General features: G+C 33.6%; 1 protein-coding gene across 3 annotated transcripts in view; it reads right to left on the bottom strand.

Moving 5' to 3' along the window:
* The window catches only part of CDH9 (cadherin 9), an 88,506-nt gene that overhangs the window by 676 nt on the left and 67,408 nt on the right, over positions 1-20,422 (bottom strand). For 2 of the 3 annotated variants that reach the window (XM_047862020.1, XM_047862024.1), the window contains 4 exons: positions 10,252-10,388; positions 9,681-9,802; positions 5,244-5,361; positions 4,891-5,142 (listed from right to left, as the gene is read on the bottom strand). In XM_047862020.1, the coding sequence (XP_047717976.1) occupies positions 4,891-5,142; positions 5,244-5,361; positions 9,681-9,802; positions 10,252-10,388 (629 nt within the window). Of the gene's footprint in view, positions 1-4,890; positions 5,143-5,243; positions 5,362-9,680; positions 9,803-10,215; positions 10,389-20,422 lie in introns of all 3 variants that reach the window. The other variant, XM_047862011.1, reaches the window with a different exon arrangement.

Here is a 20,422-nt window from a genome sequence, read left to right as displayed (position 1 = left end):
GATGCTAAGATTTGTTTGGATAAAAAGTGACTATCCTACACAGTGCCTTGGGCCAATGAGTAAATGTCCTGTATTGATAAAAGAGCAGATATTACAGTCCATTTATTTACTTTCAAGAGTCACTCTCCTGTAGAGCTCTGGCATTGAAAAATCCTTATTCAGTTATGGCTAATTCATTTAGCCAGCTGTTAATTATGTGATATCTCATTCCTTCCAGCAGCAAACTTGCTTAAAAATACTAAAATTCGAAAGCTACACTCATTATTAGCCCAAGATAAATTGAGCAATAATTTAATAGTTTCTTAATGACTCAATATATGCAAAACATCACTCATATACATGCATATATACATAAAAGTGCAATATATGTGTGTATATAATATATACAAAAATATATATGTGCTACTGATCTAATCCTTCTAATAGCTCTTATCTATTTAAATTCCTTTTTGGACCTGGTTTTGAAAGCCTACCTAAAATCTGAGCCATCACTCTATAAGCTCTGATATGGAATTCAAATTCTTACTTATCTTTAACCTGTACTCATCTTACAAGATACTTCAGATTATAGATAGTTCAGACTAATTATCTTGTTATTGAGGATTTCCTTGACTTATAGAAGTACATTGGAACTTTCTGGCTGACCTGTTATTTGTAATCCCTCTATTTGCTGTATCGTTTTATTTTTTATCTACTTGTGTTATCAAATTAATTGTGAACTCCCACATGAAATATACTTTCTTATTTTTGTTATGTTACTAAAATGTAACATATGCATATATGTGACAATGAATGTCTGTATGTAAAATAAATACATTTTGCGATTTACAAATACATTTAAAAGTAAGAAAAAATACATAATTTCCAAAATATAAATTTTTCATTGAAAATGGAACAAGTTCCTAATTTTGTATATAAGAAAAGTTAAAAATTAAATAAAGACAAACTTTCCCAGAACACACTTAGACATTGCATGAGAGAAATAAAAAACAGCTTTTCCTTAATTTAGGCAGCTAAATGTTTTGCTAATACTATTTAGGTTTTATTAAAAACAAGAACATGTTGGCTCAAAAATCTATCATTTCTTTTCTTGATTTTTGTATTGAAATCACACAAAGCAAACTCATTTACATTGAAACCACACTTCACCATGGCCCTTGAGTTTCTTGTAACTCCATTAAAGTCTGCCCAGTGCTATTGTCATATCAGCCAAAACACTTTCCTTAGCTCCTAATAATTGGTAGAAAGAATAAAAAAAAATCATTAGTAACATCTTCAGTTAATCTCCATAGAATAGGCTCTGGGTGCTGAGCTATATTCAGAATCATCTTAGAGACAATAAAACAAAAAACTATTCAATAAAAATGAGACCTATCTCTATTTCCCCTATTAAAGGATGAACATAAGTTAATTAACTCAGCATAGATCTGAAATCCACCAATCTAGTGAATCATGAAGTAGAAAAAAGTTTTTTTTAATAAATTAATATTGAATTAATTTATAAATTCTCTACTTTCCTCAAAATTTTTATAAACTCTGACTATAAAATAAGAACAACATAGTCAAATTATATTAAGGGTTCTTAGCTAATATAATATTTATTAACTCCCACAAATGGACCTTGGAACCTGTTCTGTTTTTTCTCCTTTGTTGGGTCACAATTACCTGCTTCATTTCCCTAGACTGAGGTTATGTGAATGGAATTTAGAAAGGTAAAGATAATGAATAGAAAAATGTATGTCATTATTTTTATTAATCTATTACTAGAATTTAGTATTTCTATTATGAATATCAGAATATACAAGTACTGTAGTGATAGTAACAGTATGTGTGACTATTAAACCAACAGAAATCATAGAAATTTTATATTGCATTTTAGTTATGATATATCTTAAATAATCATTAGACTTGCACTAGAATAAGGCACATATGACAATAATTAAACACATTTTGCTTTTGTTTCTTATTTAATTTGGATAAACATATTTCCTTTTTTTTATATATCCTATTATTAATTTATTATTCTAAATAGTTCCCATAGTTTGATCCCAAGGTGTCTAAGGAACTAAAACAGTTTAAAAGTCCTGCATCAGGTTTTAATCCTCGACTTTGCCTTGTAACATAGACAAACTCTAAGAACTATATTTCTTCAAACTGTAAAGGTAGGTCTGAGATATTATTGTCCATGCTATATCACTGTCTTGCAAAGAGGCAACTCTTTTAACTATAGAAATTTAGTAAGTGTGTGCAAACAATAGGTGTTGGTGAAGATGTGGAGAAAAAGGAACTCTCTTGCACTGTTGGTGGTAATGCAATCTGGTGCAGCCACTCTGGAAAACAGTATGGAGGTTTCTCAAAAAGTTTAAAATAAAAGTACCCTATGATTCAGACATTGCACTACCAGATATTTACCCAAAGAATACAAATATACTAATTCATTACCTACAATAGCCAAATCATGGAAATAGCCCAAATGTACATTCACAGATGAATGGATAAATGGATAAAGAAGATAAATATATATATATATATATACACACACACACACACACACATACATATATATACACATATATATACATATACATATATGTGTATATATATGCATACATATGTGTATATATATGTACACATACATATACACATACATATACATATACATATACATATACATATATACATATATATGTATATATACATACGTATGTGTATATATATGTATGTATATGTGTATATATGTATGTATATATGTATATGTATATATACATACATATATGTATATACATGCATATAAATACATACATACATATACATATGTATGTGTGTATGCATATGTATATATGTGTGTGGAGATATATATATACACATACATATGTGTATATATATATGTATGTGTGTATATATATATATATATATATCTCCACACACACAATGAATATTACTCAGACATAAAAAAGAATGAAATCTTGCCATTTGCAACAATGTGGACAGAGCTAAAGAGTATTATGCTAAGTGAAATAAATCAGAGAAAGACAAATACCCTATGATTTCACTCATATGTGGAATCAACATGGGAAAAAAGAGAGAGGCATAAAACAGACTGTTAACTATAGGGAACAACCTGAGGGTTACTGGAGGGGAACTGTGTGTGGTGGTGGGGGGGGATGGGTTAAATGGGTGATGGGGATTAAGGAGTGCACTTGTGATGAGCACAGTGTGTTGTATGGAAGTGTTGATATTGTACACCTGAAATTAAAACTACATTGTACATTAACTAAATGGAATTCAAACAAAAACTTTTTAAAAAGATGAAATCACAGAAAAAAATGTTTTAGGAACTTTGATAATGAAACCTTCTGAATTAGAAACAATTTTAACTAAAATAATAGAAAATCCCTCCATCTTTATGCAATCGGTTGGGAAGGTGGAAAACAAGAAATGTGTGCCTTCTATATTGTATAGGGCAGGAAGGTGGCCGAGTTCTCAAAATAAAGAAACAACTTGTAGGATTTCTGCTTCGAAAAAACTGTTAAACAATTTAGTGTCATAAGACATAGTATGTAAGCTTATTAGGGGGCACTTTTGTTTCCTCATGTATGCATGCGTGTCTTTGTGTGTGTATTATCTTAATATAGAAATTTAAAAGTCAAATTTAAAATATGCATATTTCCATGTTGTTCTAAATTAGGAAGGTAGAGCTATGTGACCAAATAAAACAATATAATATCAGTAGCACTTAGCTGAAAGGTAAGCCAAAATTGATACTTCATGGGGATACAAAAATATTTTACAGAAGAGCTGAAATTTCTAGCAGCAGTTCTGAGATGTGGACTGGTGTTGGTGTATGTATGTTCTAAAGCACCCTGAAAAAATGTTTTTCTAAATAGTTGGATCATTTGAACTGAGACAAATGTTTTCCCCTCACTTTTATCAATCCCCCACTGAAGTCGCATAAGGATATCTGGCCAGAGGGATTTCATCCAGATTGCTTGAAAGGATTTGCGGTGAAAAGGAGCCAGCACATATGAGCATTGGAACATAAATTTGGCTGGCTCTCATGCCCTAAGCATAAGCATTTTGGATGAATATTTGATGGAAACAATTTTGGGGGGAATGTTTTACAGTGGAACAACTGTTTAATTGAATTAAATCGTTGTCCTGTTAGGGCATGCTCAAATCAAACATTTGCTATAGCAAGCATGACTTTATTTAGAAAATACTGCAGGACTACGTAGACCACAATGCCATACTGATATTTTTAAAAATGAACTTAAACCTTTAATTTGCACCTATGTTCAAATTGTATCAATAAAATGCTCATCTTATATTGACAATTTAAATGCATTTGCCAACTAGGTGTCTAATATACATAACTCGGTATTTGTTAGCTATATTATTTGTAAAGGTAGTCTTTGACTTTGAGAATAATGGTTTAGAAGGAGAATTCTGAAATAGACTAATATATTGAACGCTATTTAAAACACTTTCTAAATGACTGAATTTATGTAAGTTACTTAGTCTTCCTTGAGAAGAACCAGAGTATCCATCTTATGGAGTTGATACAAAAAGTAAATCAGTTGTAAAAGTAAATGTCCTGAGAACAGTGACCATGATTAGCTAGTACTAAACAGTATAATACAAAATAGATTTTAAAATGTGTGTGTATACATGTATATGGCATGAGCTGTTAGCTCTGTTTTCCATCTCTAGAAAGCTAGTCCTATCCTCAGAGACAACTAGATTTTTTTTCAAGTCGAAAGAACAATTTCAATAAAGAGTTAAAAATGTCAATCTTTCACTCTAGAGAAGTGTGCTTTTCAGTAGCCCCATCACTGAACAGTGCAGGAGAGACTTATTTGAGTCAAATGAACATTCAGAGGCAGAGCTTACCAAGGAGTATGATGATGCAGAGAAGGATGGCGATCAGAGCCCCTGTGCTGAGACCTGCCGAGAGGACCAAGGCCTCTGCATTGCAGGACTGCATGTTTCCTTGATTATCACAAGCGCACACACGGATAGTGAGTGTGCCGGTGCTGCTTTGAATTGGATAATCATTGTCAAATATTAAAATCGGTAGTAGATAGGTGCTCATTTTGTTGCGGCTATACCCGTCTTTTCGAGTCATGATTCCTGCTGTATTATCTAAAAAAAAAAAAAAAAAAAAAGTGGGGGAAACAATTCAGTCCAGTCTTTAATTTTAGAACATAAGGCCTTATAATTTTACTTTTAAAAATATTCTGTACCTTTATTATCTACAATGGTGAAGTTCGGATTGAGAGGAAATTCTGGCACTGGTTCAAAGAAAAATTTGTGGCCTCGGGGAGGATCATCTCTGTCCATGACACTGACAGTCTGAATCAGCTGAAACCAAGTCAATAAATGAAATAAAGCACAACAAAAAGCAACGCATGTTGTTTTTATAGGACATTTTAAATCAGTGTTTGGGTTTTAAAAATATCACTGACATTAAAGAAATAAAAAGAGCCCATTTTCAGAAATTATGGCAAAGCTTTTTATGGTTCTGTATAATATAACAATTAGTTAAGGATAAAAAAATGTCCATCAAGTATTACCGTGCAAGGTATCTCTATGAATTATTGTCCGATTCCCAGCCGCTGCAATATCCAACCTTAAAGAAAAATTCAATCACTCCAACATCTCCTCTTTTAACATTGTTAGAATGTCCCAGTGTGTTTTAATAATAATTGGTTACCAATCTGTCGCCTCCACTAAATAACGATTGTCTCAAAGGCAGAGAACATAACAGATGCACTTTTCAAAAACAAAAGTGCTTAGCACAGCCACTCTTACAGATCAAGGACACTATGAATATAGTTTTGAAACAATGAGTAATATGCCACATGATACCAGAAAGCAAAAGATTTTAAAGCTAGGGGGCACCATAACTACAATCACATTGCATAGTTTATTCAACTTATTTGTTTTTCTTTTAGTGGTATTTGCAAAGCTTAGAGATACAAATAAATGCTTTTAAGGTTTCATAAAATCAGTGTTGACGTTGAGAAATTATGACATCTCTTAGCTGTGCTTGCTGTAAGATACAGGTGTGCCCTCGTGTGAAGACGAAGCTGCAAATTACAGGTCACACAAAAAATTCTACTGAACATTTTACAGTGGAAAAAGCACCAAGCTACATATCGGGTGCCTGTTTTCCTAGTCCTGGGTCTGCCATCTGTGTGGCTTGAAATCATAGCCACTTAATTACTCTTACTTTCAAATTTCTTTTCCACAAAAACAGTTGCGCCACTCACTTAGAGGCATAGTAGTCCGACTTCTGTGATGAACAACTGTTGGAATTTCATAGTAGTTTGGCATATCCACAGTTTTTGTTACTGTGAACCTTCTGTAGCCATACTAACCTGACGACTCACAAGTCAATGTTTTTTCCTCTTTTAATACTAACTAGGATTTCATTCATTTTATTGACAGAGTGGCATGTAGCCTTATACTTCTTTATATAATTCTTCTGTATGTGTACAATTATTAAGAGAAATTTAATGCACATTTTCTCCTTAGAAGATTGGGTCATGACATAGAAAAAAATACTTTTAAGACTTCAGCACTTTTGCTTAACCTCCTGTTCCATATTGGCAATGATATATCCAATATTTAGCAATATTTTATTTTATTTTATTTTATTTTATTTTATTTTATTTTATTTTATTTTATTTTATTTTTAACGTTTATTTATTGTTGAGAGACAGAGACAGAGCATGAACATGGGAGGGGCAAACAGAGGAGGAAACACAGAATCCAAAGCATGCTCCAGGCTCTGAGCTGTCAGCACAGAGCCCGACATGGGACTTGAACCCACAAACCGCGAGATCATGACCTGAGTCGAAGTTGGCGCTTAACGGACTGAGCCACCCAGGCGCCCCATGATATTTAGCAATATTTTAAATCATAAACAATGTAGGTCCTCTGGTTATACGGCAGAGTTCTTGAAGTGATTAGATCAGCCATTGTTTAAGCATATTTTAACAGAGAATACATATCCGTAGCTTAAAATACATTTTTAACCTTGTTACTTTTAACAAGCAAATTGTTATGTGTCAAGTATAGAAACGACAGAAATTTTAATACTAATAGTATCTATTAAAATAATTTTTAGTTCAGATCAATTATTTTTATCAATTATTAATTTGTAATACATATCAATTACTCACATGAAAAGCATATTAATAGACAAACGAGTAAAGAATATCTATACACTGTTGTCAATTGACTTCTTTCTCTACAAGACATATGTTCAAATCCTAATTTCCAGTACCTGTGAATGTGATCTTATTTGGAAACAGGCTCTCGTAGATCCAGTCAAGTTAAGATGAAACCGTGGTGGATTAGTGTGGAGCCTAATCCAATGACTGGATTTTTCCCATAAGAAGAGGGAAATAGGGATACAGATAGAATGTCACAGGACAGTGTATGCAGAGATTGGAGTAATTTTTATAAACCAAGGGATGCCAATGGTTTCTGGCACTCACAGGGACTAGGAAATGGCAAGAAAGAGTCTACTCCTATAGTTTATAGAGAGGGGATGGCCTGCTGACACGTTGATTCCAGACTTTATTCTCCAGAACTGTGTGAGAGCGGATTTCTGTTTTAAGCTTTCTAGTTTGTGGTAATCTCTCATGGTAGCCTTAGGAAACTAATACAGCTGTGAAAATGGCCACACATTTATGAAAAATGTTCAGCCCAAATAATTTTGGGAGGATCCGTGTTAAAATTATTATGAGATACTATTTTTCAGTAGACATTTTAAAATCTAGTGTTGCCCAATAAATAGGCAGTCATCCACTAGATATATGACATAATAGGCAACTATTTGGAGGCATTGATGAACATTTACATATCAAATTTATTCCTACTTTGAAGGTTGTATCAAAGGAAAAGAATACCAGGTAGTATATAAATATAAATGTACTGTAATGCTCATTATAGTGCTGTCTGCTGAGTAATATTTTGTTTGTAAACCAAATTTCCATTTTAAGTGGGTAGTTGAATAAACTAATGAATGTATAGCTATGCTGTGAAAATTCAGCATTGTTTTAAAAATAATCATTTGCTAAACTGAGTGTATGTCCATTACATGTTGCAAAGTGAAAAAAGAAAAACAATTTTTAATCCAGATAACTATGTAATGATGCTTTTTTCGCAAGTAAGAATAAGAATAATAATACCCCAATTCTATCTTTTGTGTATGCAAGTGGAATATGGTACATATCTCTGTCTTAGTCTACCTGCTTGGGCTGCCGTAAAAATTATGCAGCCTGGATGGCTTCAATGGCAGAAATTTATTTTTCTCACAGTTCTGGAGACTGGAAGTCTGAGATCAAGGTCTGTGAGAGATTTCTTTTGGGCTTGCAGACAGCTGCCTTCTTGCTACGTCCTTACAATGCCTTCCCTTTAAGTGTATGCATAAAAAGAGAGAGAGGGAGAGTGATCTATCTGTTGTCTCTTCCTTAAAGGACATTAATCCTTTCAGATCATAGCCCTAACCTTATGATCTCCTTTAACTTTATTTGCTTTCTTAAAAGCTCTATCTCCATACTGGGGGTTAGGGTTTCAAATGAACATTTGGTCCATTGCAATCTCTATTGGAATAAAAAGAAGACTGTATTTCACTTTTATTTTCTGTGTTTAAAAAAACACGATGGAGGGGTGCCTGGGTGTCTAAGTTGGTTGGGCGTCCGATTTCCGCTCAGGTTATGATCTCATAGATCATGAGTTCGAGCCCCGAGTTGGGCTCTGTGCTTACAGCTCAGAGCCTGGAGCCTGCTTCAGATTCTGTCTCCCTCTCTCTCTGCCCCTCCCCTGCTCACACTCTGTCTCTCTCCTTCAAAAATAAATAAATATTTAAAAAATAAATAAAATAAAAAACATGATGAAATTATATATGATTCTTAACACCCACCCACTTTTTCCTTAAAAAATCTTAATAACTTGTTAAAATTTCCTTCCATGAAATTTGTGCAGTTACTATCATTTGTAAAATACTATATTAGTGTCAAAAATGAACATATTCTGCAGTTGCTTAAAGTTACTTTAGAGATATCTTATATATGAGGGGACTTTGCAAGAGGACTTTGTAACTTTTGTACAATCTCTTTTTATCTCAAGAAGATTAAAGTTGAAAAATCACAAAGTATAATTATCAACCAAAATGTCTTGCCTGAGAGATTAAAAGAGGAAAATTTAATGAACAAGGTAATTATTTGATTCCCTTTATACTAACACAGAAGAATTTCATGTTCATACTTCATGTGTTATTTAGTAATGTATTTCCATTCTATTCTTGAATATAACTCAGTTTCAGCATAATTATGAATCCAGGAAGAAACTATTTCTTATAGATAGATAGATAGATAGATAGATAGAAAGAACTATATGTATAGATATTTATTATATACCAGTATATAAATTAAAGCATATATTACAACTTTTTCTATTATATCATGGGTTCCATAATAGAAACCACTTCAAAAGTTACCTTTTTAGATCCTGTGAATGTTCTGGTAAGGGGAGATAAACAGGTGACAAAGAGGAATGGCAATAATTTGCATGAAAAAAAAAAAGATTTGTTCAAGTGAATGAATATAATGGTACCTGCCTTTGGAAACAGGAAAAAACAAATTTAAGTTTATAATGGTTTTATTTACCTGCCCAGGCTTTGCATTTTCACAAACAAATGTTTCATAGTACATGGCAAATTCCGGAGCATGGTCATTTATATCTAGAATTCTGATGAAGACAGGGATGTGGCTACTTTGTTTTGAGTTATCTGCAACAAGAACATGTGTAAGACTTCAGTCTCATTTACAGAGAAGCGGTGACACCACTCTCCCCATTTGTAACTTAGCAACAGATCATTTATGTGGTATTCACTTTCTCAATTGGATTGCTGATGAATATCTCAGCTTGCTTACAGGGTCCAGATGGAAAGCATGATTAAAAAGAGGAGAATATGATTGAGAATGAAGTATTATTATTTGTAAGACATAATTTTCTTAGATTACTTATTTTTATGAGGTTAGATTATATTTCCATCCTACAGTAAGCTATAAGAGAAAATTAAATTTAAAAAGTGGATATTTGATAGTCATTAAATAATATAATATCCAACACACACTCAGGCTGCTAACGATAAAATTATTTCACTCAAGAAATAGAGTCTACTTATTGCTGTTATTTTACCACTTTGGTGTTCAGATGGATGTATTTCCCACTCACTTATTTCTGTGGCTGTAATGGTGATGTTGTGCCAAGGAGATGATTCCCGGTCCAGAGGTTTCAAAGTGAAAATAGAGCCATTTTCGGAGTGAATACTAAAAATCCGGTCCATATCAGTATGCCGATCAATGGAGTATCTGGCAGAAAAGAGATTCGTGAATCTAGGCATTGTTTTAAGATTATTAGTTCATCTACTATTTCTTAAAAGTTATAGGCAATTCAAACAATGTTCTCATAAAGTCATGACAGTAAAATGCTAATAATTTGAATTTTTATTTAAAAATTTTTATTTAAAAATTTATTTAAAAATTTTTATTTAAAACTTGAATTTTTACTTAATGTAACTGTCACTTAGACGATTTGATATGTTTGGCCTTTTCCATCATTACTATTCTACGATTGTGTGACTTTAGAGTTATTATTTATACTCAGGAATACTTGCAGCAGCCTTTGAGTGAGTTTTTAATTGTCACTTGATTTACTTATCCTATCATAGACCTATTGCAGTGCTTGAGACATATTAAGTAGTCATATTAAATTTGATGGAGTCAGTTGCATAGATAAATTGAAATTATGTTAAAAAGAAACATAAGAACTTGTCCACAGAGTCCTTATGGCTATAAGTGAATAGAGAAACTGTTGTAAAATACTTTGCTCTTGAATGGCTCTCTTTTAGGGAACATATCAGCTGAATCAAAGGTCATCCTCCAATCTATTCCTCTGACCTATTCCAGATAAAAATGAAATGACATATTACATAGAGTTCCATGACTCTTTCTCATCAGGGTTGGATATGGACACTCTATGATTGGCAAAATAATGCCTCCTCATGTCCCCCAAAGGATGCCTACTTCTTAATCCCTGAAACCTATGGATATGTTACTTTACATGGTAAAAGTAACTTTGTAAATGTGATTAAGGTTAAAGTCATTGAGAAGGAAGACTATTCTTAATTATCTAGATAGGCCTAAATGAATCATGCAAACCATTTAAAGTGGATGAAGAAGGCAGAGAAGTGCTCTAGAGAAATGAGACAGGAGGGAAAAAAAAAAGAGATTTAAAGTATGGAAAGGAATTGATCTCTTATTGCTGGCTTTGAGGATTGCAGGAAGGGGTATCATGCCAAAGGATGCAGGCCACCTCTAGAAACTCAGAATGAACCTCCAGATGAAAGACAGCAAGAAAATAAGAATTACAGTCCTGCAACTGCAAGGAACTGAAATCTACTAATAACCTAAATGAGGAAGGAAATGATTGCTCTCCTACCGTGTCCAGACAGGAATATGGCCCTGTCCACAGTAACATCTTTAGCCCAGTGAGATTCATCCCAGATCTCGAACCCATAAAACTTTAAGATAATAAATTTAAGTTACTTTAGGCACTAAGGTTATGGTAATTTGTTATGGCAGCAATAGAAGGCTGTAATGTAATCATAAGAAAGATCTTTTAAAAGGCTAGCTTATAATAAAATACCTTAGGTCAGGCCATGTTAGGCTGTAATAAGACATCTCTGAGATTTCTGCTGCTGAGTATCTAATTAAGCCATATAGGAAAATAAGTGTTTCTCAAACATTAACTTTCATATGAATTACATTGGGATTTATTTATTTATTTATTTATTTAAATTATTTTTTTTTAATTTTTTTTCAACGTTTATTTATTTATTTTTTGGGACAGAGAGAGACAGAGCATGAACGGGGGAGGGGCAGAGAGAGAGGGAGACACAGAATCGGAAACAGGCTCCAGGCTCTGAGCCATCAGCCCAGAGCCTGACGCGGGGCTCGAACTCACGGACCACGAGATCGTGACCTGGCTGAAGTCGGACGCTTAACCGACTACTGCGCCACCCAGGCGCCCCTATTTTTAATTATTTAAAAAATTTGTTTTTAACGTTTATTCATTTTTGAGAGACAGAGAGTGACAGAGCATGAGTGGGGGAGGAGCAGAGAGAGAGAGGGAGACACAGGATCTGAAGCAGGCTCCAGGCTCTGAGCTGTCAGCATGGAGCCCAGCACAGGGCTTGAACCCATGAACCAGGAAATCATGACCTGAACCAAAGTCGGATGCTTAACTGACTGAGCCACCCAGGCACCCCTACATTGGGATCTTTTTAAAAACGGATTCTGATTCAGTAGGTCAGGTGTTGGAGCTGGGATTTTGTATTTCTAACAAACATCTTAGGTCAATCCCATGTTATAAGACTTTAGACAAGACTTAATATAGTAAAGCTATATACCATGGGATAAACTGTTCAGAATAAAGATGGAAAAAGGAAGAAAATGACAGACAACAAAGAAACTAATCAACATCTGGTGTAGTTCTCATTTTTCTAAATATCTTATTAAAGTCACTTAACAAATGAACTCCTTTTTGATCTGGTGAATTTGGAAATTACAGCTCCCATTATAAATCTGTAATATATTCACTATCAAACATTGACTTTCATAGACATAAGTAATAGAAATTGAGCAGCCAGTGTTCCTTTTTTTTTTTTTGCTTCCAAGATTTTATTTAAATTCAAATTAGTTAGCATATAGTGTAATATTGGTTTCAGGAGTAGAATTTAGTGATTCATCAATTACATACAACATCCAGTGCTCATCTCAACAAGTGCCCTCCTTAATTCTCATTGCCCATTTAGCCCAAATCCTCCTGCCTACCTCCCCTCCAGCAGCCCCCAGTTTGTTCTCTACAGTTAAGTAGTTAAGAGTCTTTTATGGTTTACCACCCACACTGCTTTTATCTTATTGTTCTAAACATTGTGAAACATTTGTAATTTAAAAAATATTTGATGAAAATACATTTAGGTTTTCTATGATTTTTTTTGTTTGTTTGCTTTGGTTGTTTTAAAAAAGAGCCTGTGATTTAGTCTATGGCTATAAGACCTATATTGAACTTAAAGGATCCATTAGTAAACTCAGATTTCCAAAATAATTATAATAATTTAACATCATGGGCCTTGCCTAATTTATTTTATGCTAAATTTTATAAAATGATTGTCTCAACTGACAGATACTATTTCAAAGTAAGTATTTGAGCATGTGGGGAAAAAATATGTATGTACTGGATTTCATCTCAAAGGTGGAATAGCTAAAGACTTTGCATGGTTGGTTTTAGATTCTTGTCTGTACCTTAGTCTCAAAATAGAAAACCAGTCCAGTCACCTTCTTGCCCTTTGGAAGAGTTGTGCAATGGGCAGTAGAGCTACATGGAAATGGTAGTATCTTTTCACTTTTTCAATAATCATAATGGTAATTTTTCTACATGGTGTTATGAAAATAATTTGGGAGATTTGAAAAAACCTTATATAATATATGGTCACTGCCTAATACTAGTGATACTTTTGATGTGGGAACTCCTAAGCAGATCACTAGAACCAAGATATAAAAATCAGTATATATTGGGGCGCCTGGGTGGCGCAGTCGGTTAAGCGTCTGACTTCGGCCAGGTCACGATCTCGTGGTCCGGGAGTTCGAGCCCCGCGTCGGGCTCTGGGCTGATGGCTCAGAGCCTGGAGCCTGTTTCCGATTCTGTGTCTCCCTCTCTCTCTGCCCCTCCCCCGTTCATGCTCTGTCTCTCTCTGTCCCAAAAATAAATTAAAAAAAAATCAGTATATAAAATACATAATGGCGTATGCATATATCTCCTAGGAACAAAAGTTCTATCAGATTTTAACCAACAATTCAATGTCAGACAAGGATCTGAGATGACTCTTATTTTTCAAATAACTATTAATGTACTAAAATTGAGGACAACGGTCATATTAAATTGTCTCTTTTTAATCTCTATTGCTTAATACATGTAAAAAAAATACAGTGTTTCCTATCTCTAGAGGTCAAGTCTCCTATAATTTAGTTCCTAACGTGGACTAGGAAAGTCATTAGAACATTTTTTAAAATGTTCTATTTTACTTAAATAGTTACACCAAATTCTGCTCATGAATAAAACAAACCTAAAATGAACACAAAGAAAGCACAGTAAAAGAACATAACTCAACCACATCTATTATTGAATGGAATTCAATTTATAATATTTGCCTGAATATATATGTATTTTTTCATTGTTGGAAAAGTCAATAGCAACCATTATCTGCTTATGGCTAAACAGACATTAGATTTCTTCTTACTGTTTGAACTGCAGATCAAAATTAAAAAAATATCCTTTATGTTTATTATTACTTGCCCTAGAGATTAGCATGGGTGTTTCTATGATTGAGGAATAGCTAACAATTCTAACCTTATGAAAGTCCAGCTTTGACTCACTTGGAACTTATGTGGGACCAAAATAAGTCTGGGTTTCTGACTGTTCTACGCTTAGATTCAATCTTGAAAGGAACTACTTTTCAGGTTGAGACTTCATGATGGAGAACCACTTTGACAATTTAGAAATAGCTCAGTTTAACATGAATACTGCCAACTTCCAGGTCTATATTTGCCCTAGTGCAAATGATGTCTCACAATTTGTCAAAACCCAGAAATATTTTTCTTTTATCCAGCAGCCAGTATTCTATTTTCAACACAGAATGGGGCATTTTTATTTACCTATTAATAATAAATACAGTGGATTGCCACAGATGACCAGAAGGAACCTGATAAACACTTAACACAGAACAAAGCTATCTCTGTGTTCTAGTAGACGGCCTATTAAAACAACACTATTTTATTGATCTCCTTACATTTAAGTTTGAGCAATAAGTTTTGTTGTTTTTTTTTTTAAAAGACCACTGGTATAATTTGTTAACTGAACACCTTCTGCAACAACAGGATGTGCAGAAACAGCAAATAAGTAAAAAGCACAAGAGAACTGAGGTGTGGAAGCGAACTCTGGTTTTACTTTGTTTGCTTTTAATTTTTAATGTTCTCCCATTAAGAATCTAACACATACCAGATCCCTGCATTTTCATCTAGCACAATAAATATGTAAAGTATATTACAAACACCAGAACAAATCAGTACTATGCAGAAATATGTCAAAGATAGTATTCCCTTTCCTTTCCTGAATTCCAGGTACATCTTTCCCTAAGTCAATATAATTAGGTAATAAGTTTGTTCTTTTCTTTCAATCCACTGCTTTCCAGAAATGTGTTTTCTATCTATGACCTATGGAAGTTTCATTGTCCTTCAAAATGAGAATGTGGCTATATAATGCTTGAATGAATAGTTCAAATCTTTTTGTTGTTGTTTTTTCAAATATTAGTGGCATTATTTTTATTTTTTTTTTTATTTTTAAAATTTTTTAATGTTTTTTGGTTTTGAGAGACAGACAGAGACAGAGCACAAGTGGGGATGGGCAGAGAGAGAGAGAGACAAAGAATCTGAAGCAGGCTCCAGGCTCTGATCTGTCAGCACAGAGCCTGACACAGGGTTTGAACCCACCAATCATGAGCTCATGACCTGCGCCAAGGTCAGAAACAACCAACTGAGCCACCCAGGCACCCACCATTATTTTTAAATAATCATAATTTGTAAATAAATAATAATAATTATCCTACTCTATAATAAAATCAGGCAACTATTAAGGAAACTGTTACACACACACACACACACACACACACACACACACACACACACTTATTTGCCAATTTCAGCTTAGGGTGGAATCATGTACATTTTCCTGAAGCAGCACTAAAACATTTTTTTTCCATCAGGTTTGTTGTGTACATACTTCTCACTTTGCAGTAAAAAAGATTTCTTCTAAAATTTGTTGAACTTTAAATGTTGAGTATAAAATAGGTGTGAAATGAGACAACATGTTCTTTCAGAACCTGTAAAGCTATAATCAACCCTATAACTTGAGAAATCCATGATTACTAATGGGGTGAAACAGAACTGACAACAGCTGCTAATTGTAATCATAATTTCATATTGCAAGTGGCAGATGTATTTCAGAAAATATGTTTGATGAACAGATTTACTGGTGAGTGAGAAATAGTTCCTCAGATTTCCCTGGAAAATGTTTGTCCATGATGCTTATCATAGCCTATTTTCTGCTCTGGGGATCAGTCATCCTTCTAAATTCTATAAGAGCAAACAAAAGAGTCACATATTGCGATGTTGTCTCCTTGTTGAATTATTGCTAGTTTTTCACACTGTAATTTGATACATAAATGTTTTCTTTGCATATATCTTTATGCAAACAGGAATCAGCCTATATGTTAACAGCCTTGGCAATATTTTAGAAATACAATTGAGGATAAATTTGTTTCTTCAATACTTTTCTTCTTTTCATAATTTCTGAGATTTTATAGGTAAACCACTGTACATTGTTTCTTTCTTTATACTTGAGTACTCTATAAAACAAATATTTTGGGGACAGATATAAACTTAAAATGTACCAGCCACTTTTATATACTATGAAGCAAGGTTGCAAGTTTATCAGTCTCTGAGCCAGAAATTTTACTGCTAACATTGTATCCTGAGGAAATTCCAGATATAGAAAAGTATATATTTATATATACACTGAGCATATTATATATCTATATCTATGTCTGTTTACATCTACATCTATGTCTGTTTACATATATATATGTCTAATACATATATATACAGGTTGAAAGACTGCAACTAAATTTTCATCAACCATGTATCACCTACATGGTAGTGTGTTATTTATACAATAGAAGTTTATTGAAAAGTTTAATGGCATTATAAAATATTCACAATTAATAAAAATACATACACTTCTATGTATTATAATGATCTCTACTTACTAAAATTAGGTGATTGATAAATTGAAAGTTTCAATACTTGATAAAAATAGAATAAAATGCCACTGAAGTATCTATTGAGAAGAGAATTATACCTGTCTTCTTTGCTACAAAATTTCCTGTGTAAGAATGACTAAATATGTTGATCAAAAACATGTTTAAAGTGATATTTTGAATGTCCCTTTGTAACAACTATAGAATAACAAGGGTTGGATTTGCCAGACTCTACATACACACACACACACACACAGACACACACACACACACACACACAATCCACTAACACTAAATGAAATATATGAAACAATTATTTTTGAAGGATTAGACACCAGAGAACAATGACCATAATCTCAGAGAAAAGAGAAAGATATGAAATGATACATAAGACTTCCCTAGTTTGCCGCCAGGGGGAGGTTCCAGACAGTGAAACAGGAAGTGGGATCCCAGATGGAGTCTGTCAGCCCCCTCAGTTCAGGAGATAATGCTGATAGTCCATGTTGAAACCAAACGGCCTAGAATTTTAAAGATGGAGTAATTCAAGGGAGAGAGTTTCATAGAGAGGGAACTACCGAAATTTGAAGAGAACGCTACTCAACTTTTCAGCGGAGTTCTGATCAGAACTCACATGGGAACAGATAGAGTGAAGCAACAGAGGTATTCAATCACAAGGATAAGAAGGAATGAAACTGTGAACTAGCCTGTCACAGGAAGGGTTCTAGTTTCCACCAGCCAAAGGAAAAAGTTCAAACTCAGGGGGCTTTGGTAGACTACTCAGAAAGGTTTTACTTGATTTTTTTTAAGTTTATTTATTTATTTTGAGAGAGAGAGAGAGAGAGAGAGAGAGAGCAAGAGGGGCAGAGAGAGAGGGAGAGAATCCCAAGCAGGCTTCACACCATCAGCGCAGAACTGGATGCAGGGCTCAAACCCTTGAACTGTGAGACTATGACCTGGGCCGAGATCAAGAATAGGCCACTTAACCGACTGAGACACACAAGTGCCCCTGAAAGGTCTTGCTTGATTTATTGGGTAAAATTAGGTCTAGAAAAAGGGCACAAAAGCTAGGTCCAAAAAGATTAAGATGTTTCAAGTAACTTAATCACACATCTGAATGGAGCTCAAGAATATTTATGAAAATGCAAAGCTATCTAACACTAACCACAGTGAGAGCACAATGTTTGATATCCAATCAAAACTTACAGGCATGCAAAAAACAAAATATGACTGAAAGAAAATATGATTGAAGAAAATCCTAGCAATTGAAAACACTGAGAAATAACACTTTTAGAGGAGAAACTATAACTTGTAAAATGAAAAATATTCTAGATGGAATTAAAACAGGTTAGATATTGGGGGGGAAAAAAGCTTGGTAAACTTGAAGATGAAGATGAATGGGAACTATTTAAAATGACTAAGAGGGAAAAGAGAAGATTAAATAAACAGCACCAGTGCACTGTGTTACGTTTTCAAGAGACCTAGTATAATTATAATTAAATGTCCTTAAAAAGAAGAATGTAGGGCAAAAAAATATTAAAGAGATTACAGCTGAAAACTGTTCCAAATTTGAAGAAAGGCATAAAGCTACATATTCAGGAAGCTTTATAAACTTCAAATACAAAATGAATGAAGCATACTATAGACAGGAGCATCATAATCAAATTACTTAAAAGTAGTGACACAATTTAAAAGCATCCTAAGGAACAACTGACAAGTTACAAAGAGAACAATAAAGATTAGGGCAATGCAAAAGTTTTACTGTATTGGTAGAAAAAACAGCTTTGGCCTCTAAAGCTGTACCTCAATAAATAAAAATAAATAAATATAAATAAAAAATTTATTTAGCACTAAAATGTACGTATGAAAATAGGAATGAGTCTCAAATCAATGATCTCAGCTTCTGAATCAAGGAAATAGGCAAGAACAGCAAATGAAACTCAATGTAAGCTGAAGAAAGAATAATCAGAGAAAAAAAAAAAAGAGAAAACAAACAATTGAAAAAATCATTTAATCACACAGGTCAGCAAAAAGACAGAAGTAGATACAAATTAACAGTATCATGGAGGACTATTATTATTAGAGGTATCAAAAGGACAATAGGAATATTATGAACAACTTTTTTTCAACTTTGATGAAACTACCAAATTCCCTGAAAGATGAAGGAAAAGGAAAACAAAGCCAAACAGGCTCATGTAAGAGTTAAGATAAACTGAAGTCTTACAACTGGTAAGGAAATAGGATTTGTAGTTGTGACTCATAGAAAAAAGGAATATCATCCTTTGCTTTTAAATTGTACTAAACATTTAGGGAAAAATAATGTCACTTCTATGCAAACTCTTCCAAAAAATTAAAAGAGGATCTTATACTTAAGATTGCATTCTGTGAGACAGTTTTACGATGACTCTAAATCCAAACAGATGTTACATGAAAACAAAACTGTAAAATTATGTCCCAATGACAATAAGTGCTGGGGCGCCTGGGTGGCTTAGTCAGTCAAGCATTAATCTTGATTTTGGCTCAGGTCACGATCTGACAGTTCCTGAGATTGAGCCCTGCATCGGACTCTCCCTGTGCTGGAGTGTGCTTAAGATTCTCTCTCCCTCTCCCTCTCCCCTTCCCCTTCTAAAAAAAGTGCAAAATTATTTTTAAACTTTAGTGAATTGAATTCAACAATATATAATAACAATAACATAATGTGGCTAAGTGACATTTATCCCAATAATGCAGAGCTTGTTCAATATATGAAAAATAAATCAAACATATTTCATATTGAACATATGAAAAAACGCTCAACATATCGGCATAGAGATACAATTATACCCCTATTAGAATGGCTAAAGAGGCTCCCAAGTATTGGTGAGGCTATATAGAAACTGAATCCATCATAATTGCTGGTAAAAATGTAAAATTGTATAGCCACTTTAAACTGTATAGCCACTTTAAAATGTAAAATTGTATAGCCATTGTTTAACTTTAAATAATATGCTGGTTTCTTAAGCGTTAAATACATATCTGCTTGATGATCTGATCATAATTCTTCTAGGTATGTTTTCAAGAAAAGTGAAAACATATAACTATACAAATACCAATGCGCAAATATTTGTATATGTACTTATCAACTGATCAGTGAACAGGTAAACAAAATGTGGTATTTCTGTACATTGGAATACTTTTCAGCAATTGGAGGGATCAACTACTGATGTACATAACAACATGGAAAAGTCTCAATATGGTTACGCTAAGTGAAACAAGTTAGACGAAAGAGAATAAACACTGTATGATTGCATTGGTATAAATTCAAGAAAACAGAATCCATTCTGACCTATATCAACACAAACCCGATCGTTGTTTGCCTGGGGGTCAGGGGTGGGTTTTGGGAAGTTTGAAAGGGAGGCATTAAAAAGACATGAAGAAACTTTTTGGGGTAAAGTATATCTACATTATCTTGAATTTGATGATGTTTTAATGGGT

The sequence above is a fragment of the Prionailurus viverrinus genome, chromosome A1 (assembly GCF_022837055.1).
Source record: "Prionailurus viverrinus isolate Anna chromosome A1, UM_Priviv_1.0, whole genome shotgun sequence".
NCBI lineage: Eukaryota > Metazoa > Chordata > Mammalia > Carnivora > Felidae > Prionailurus > Prionailurus viverrinus.
Note: the sequence above shows the minus strand (reverse complement) of the source record. Positions and strands in the feature narration are given on the sequence as shown.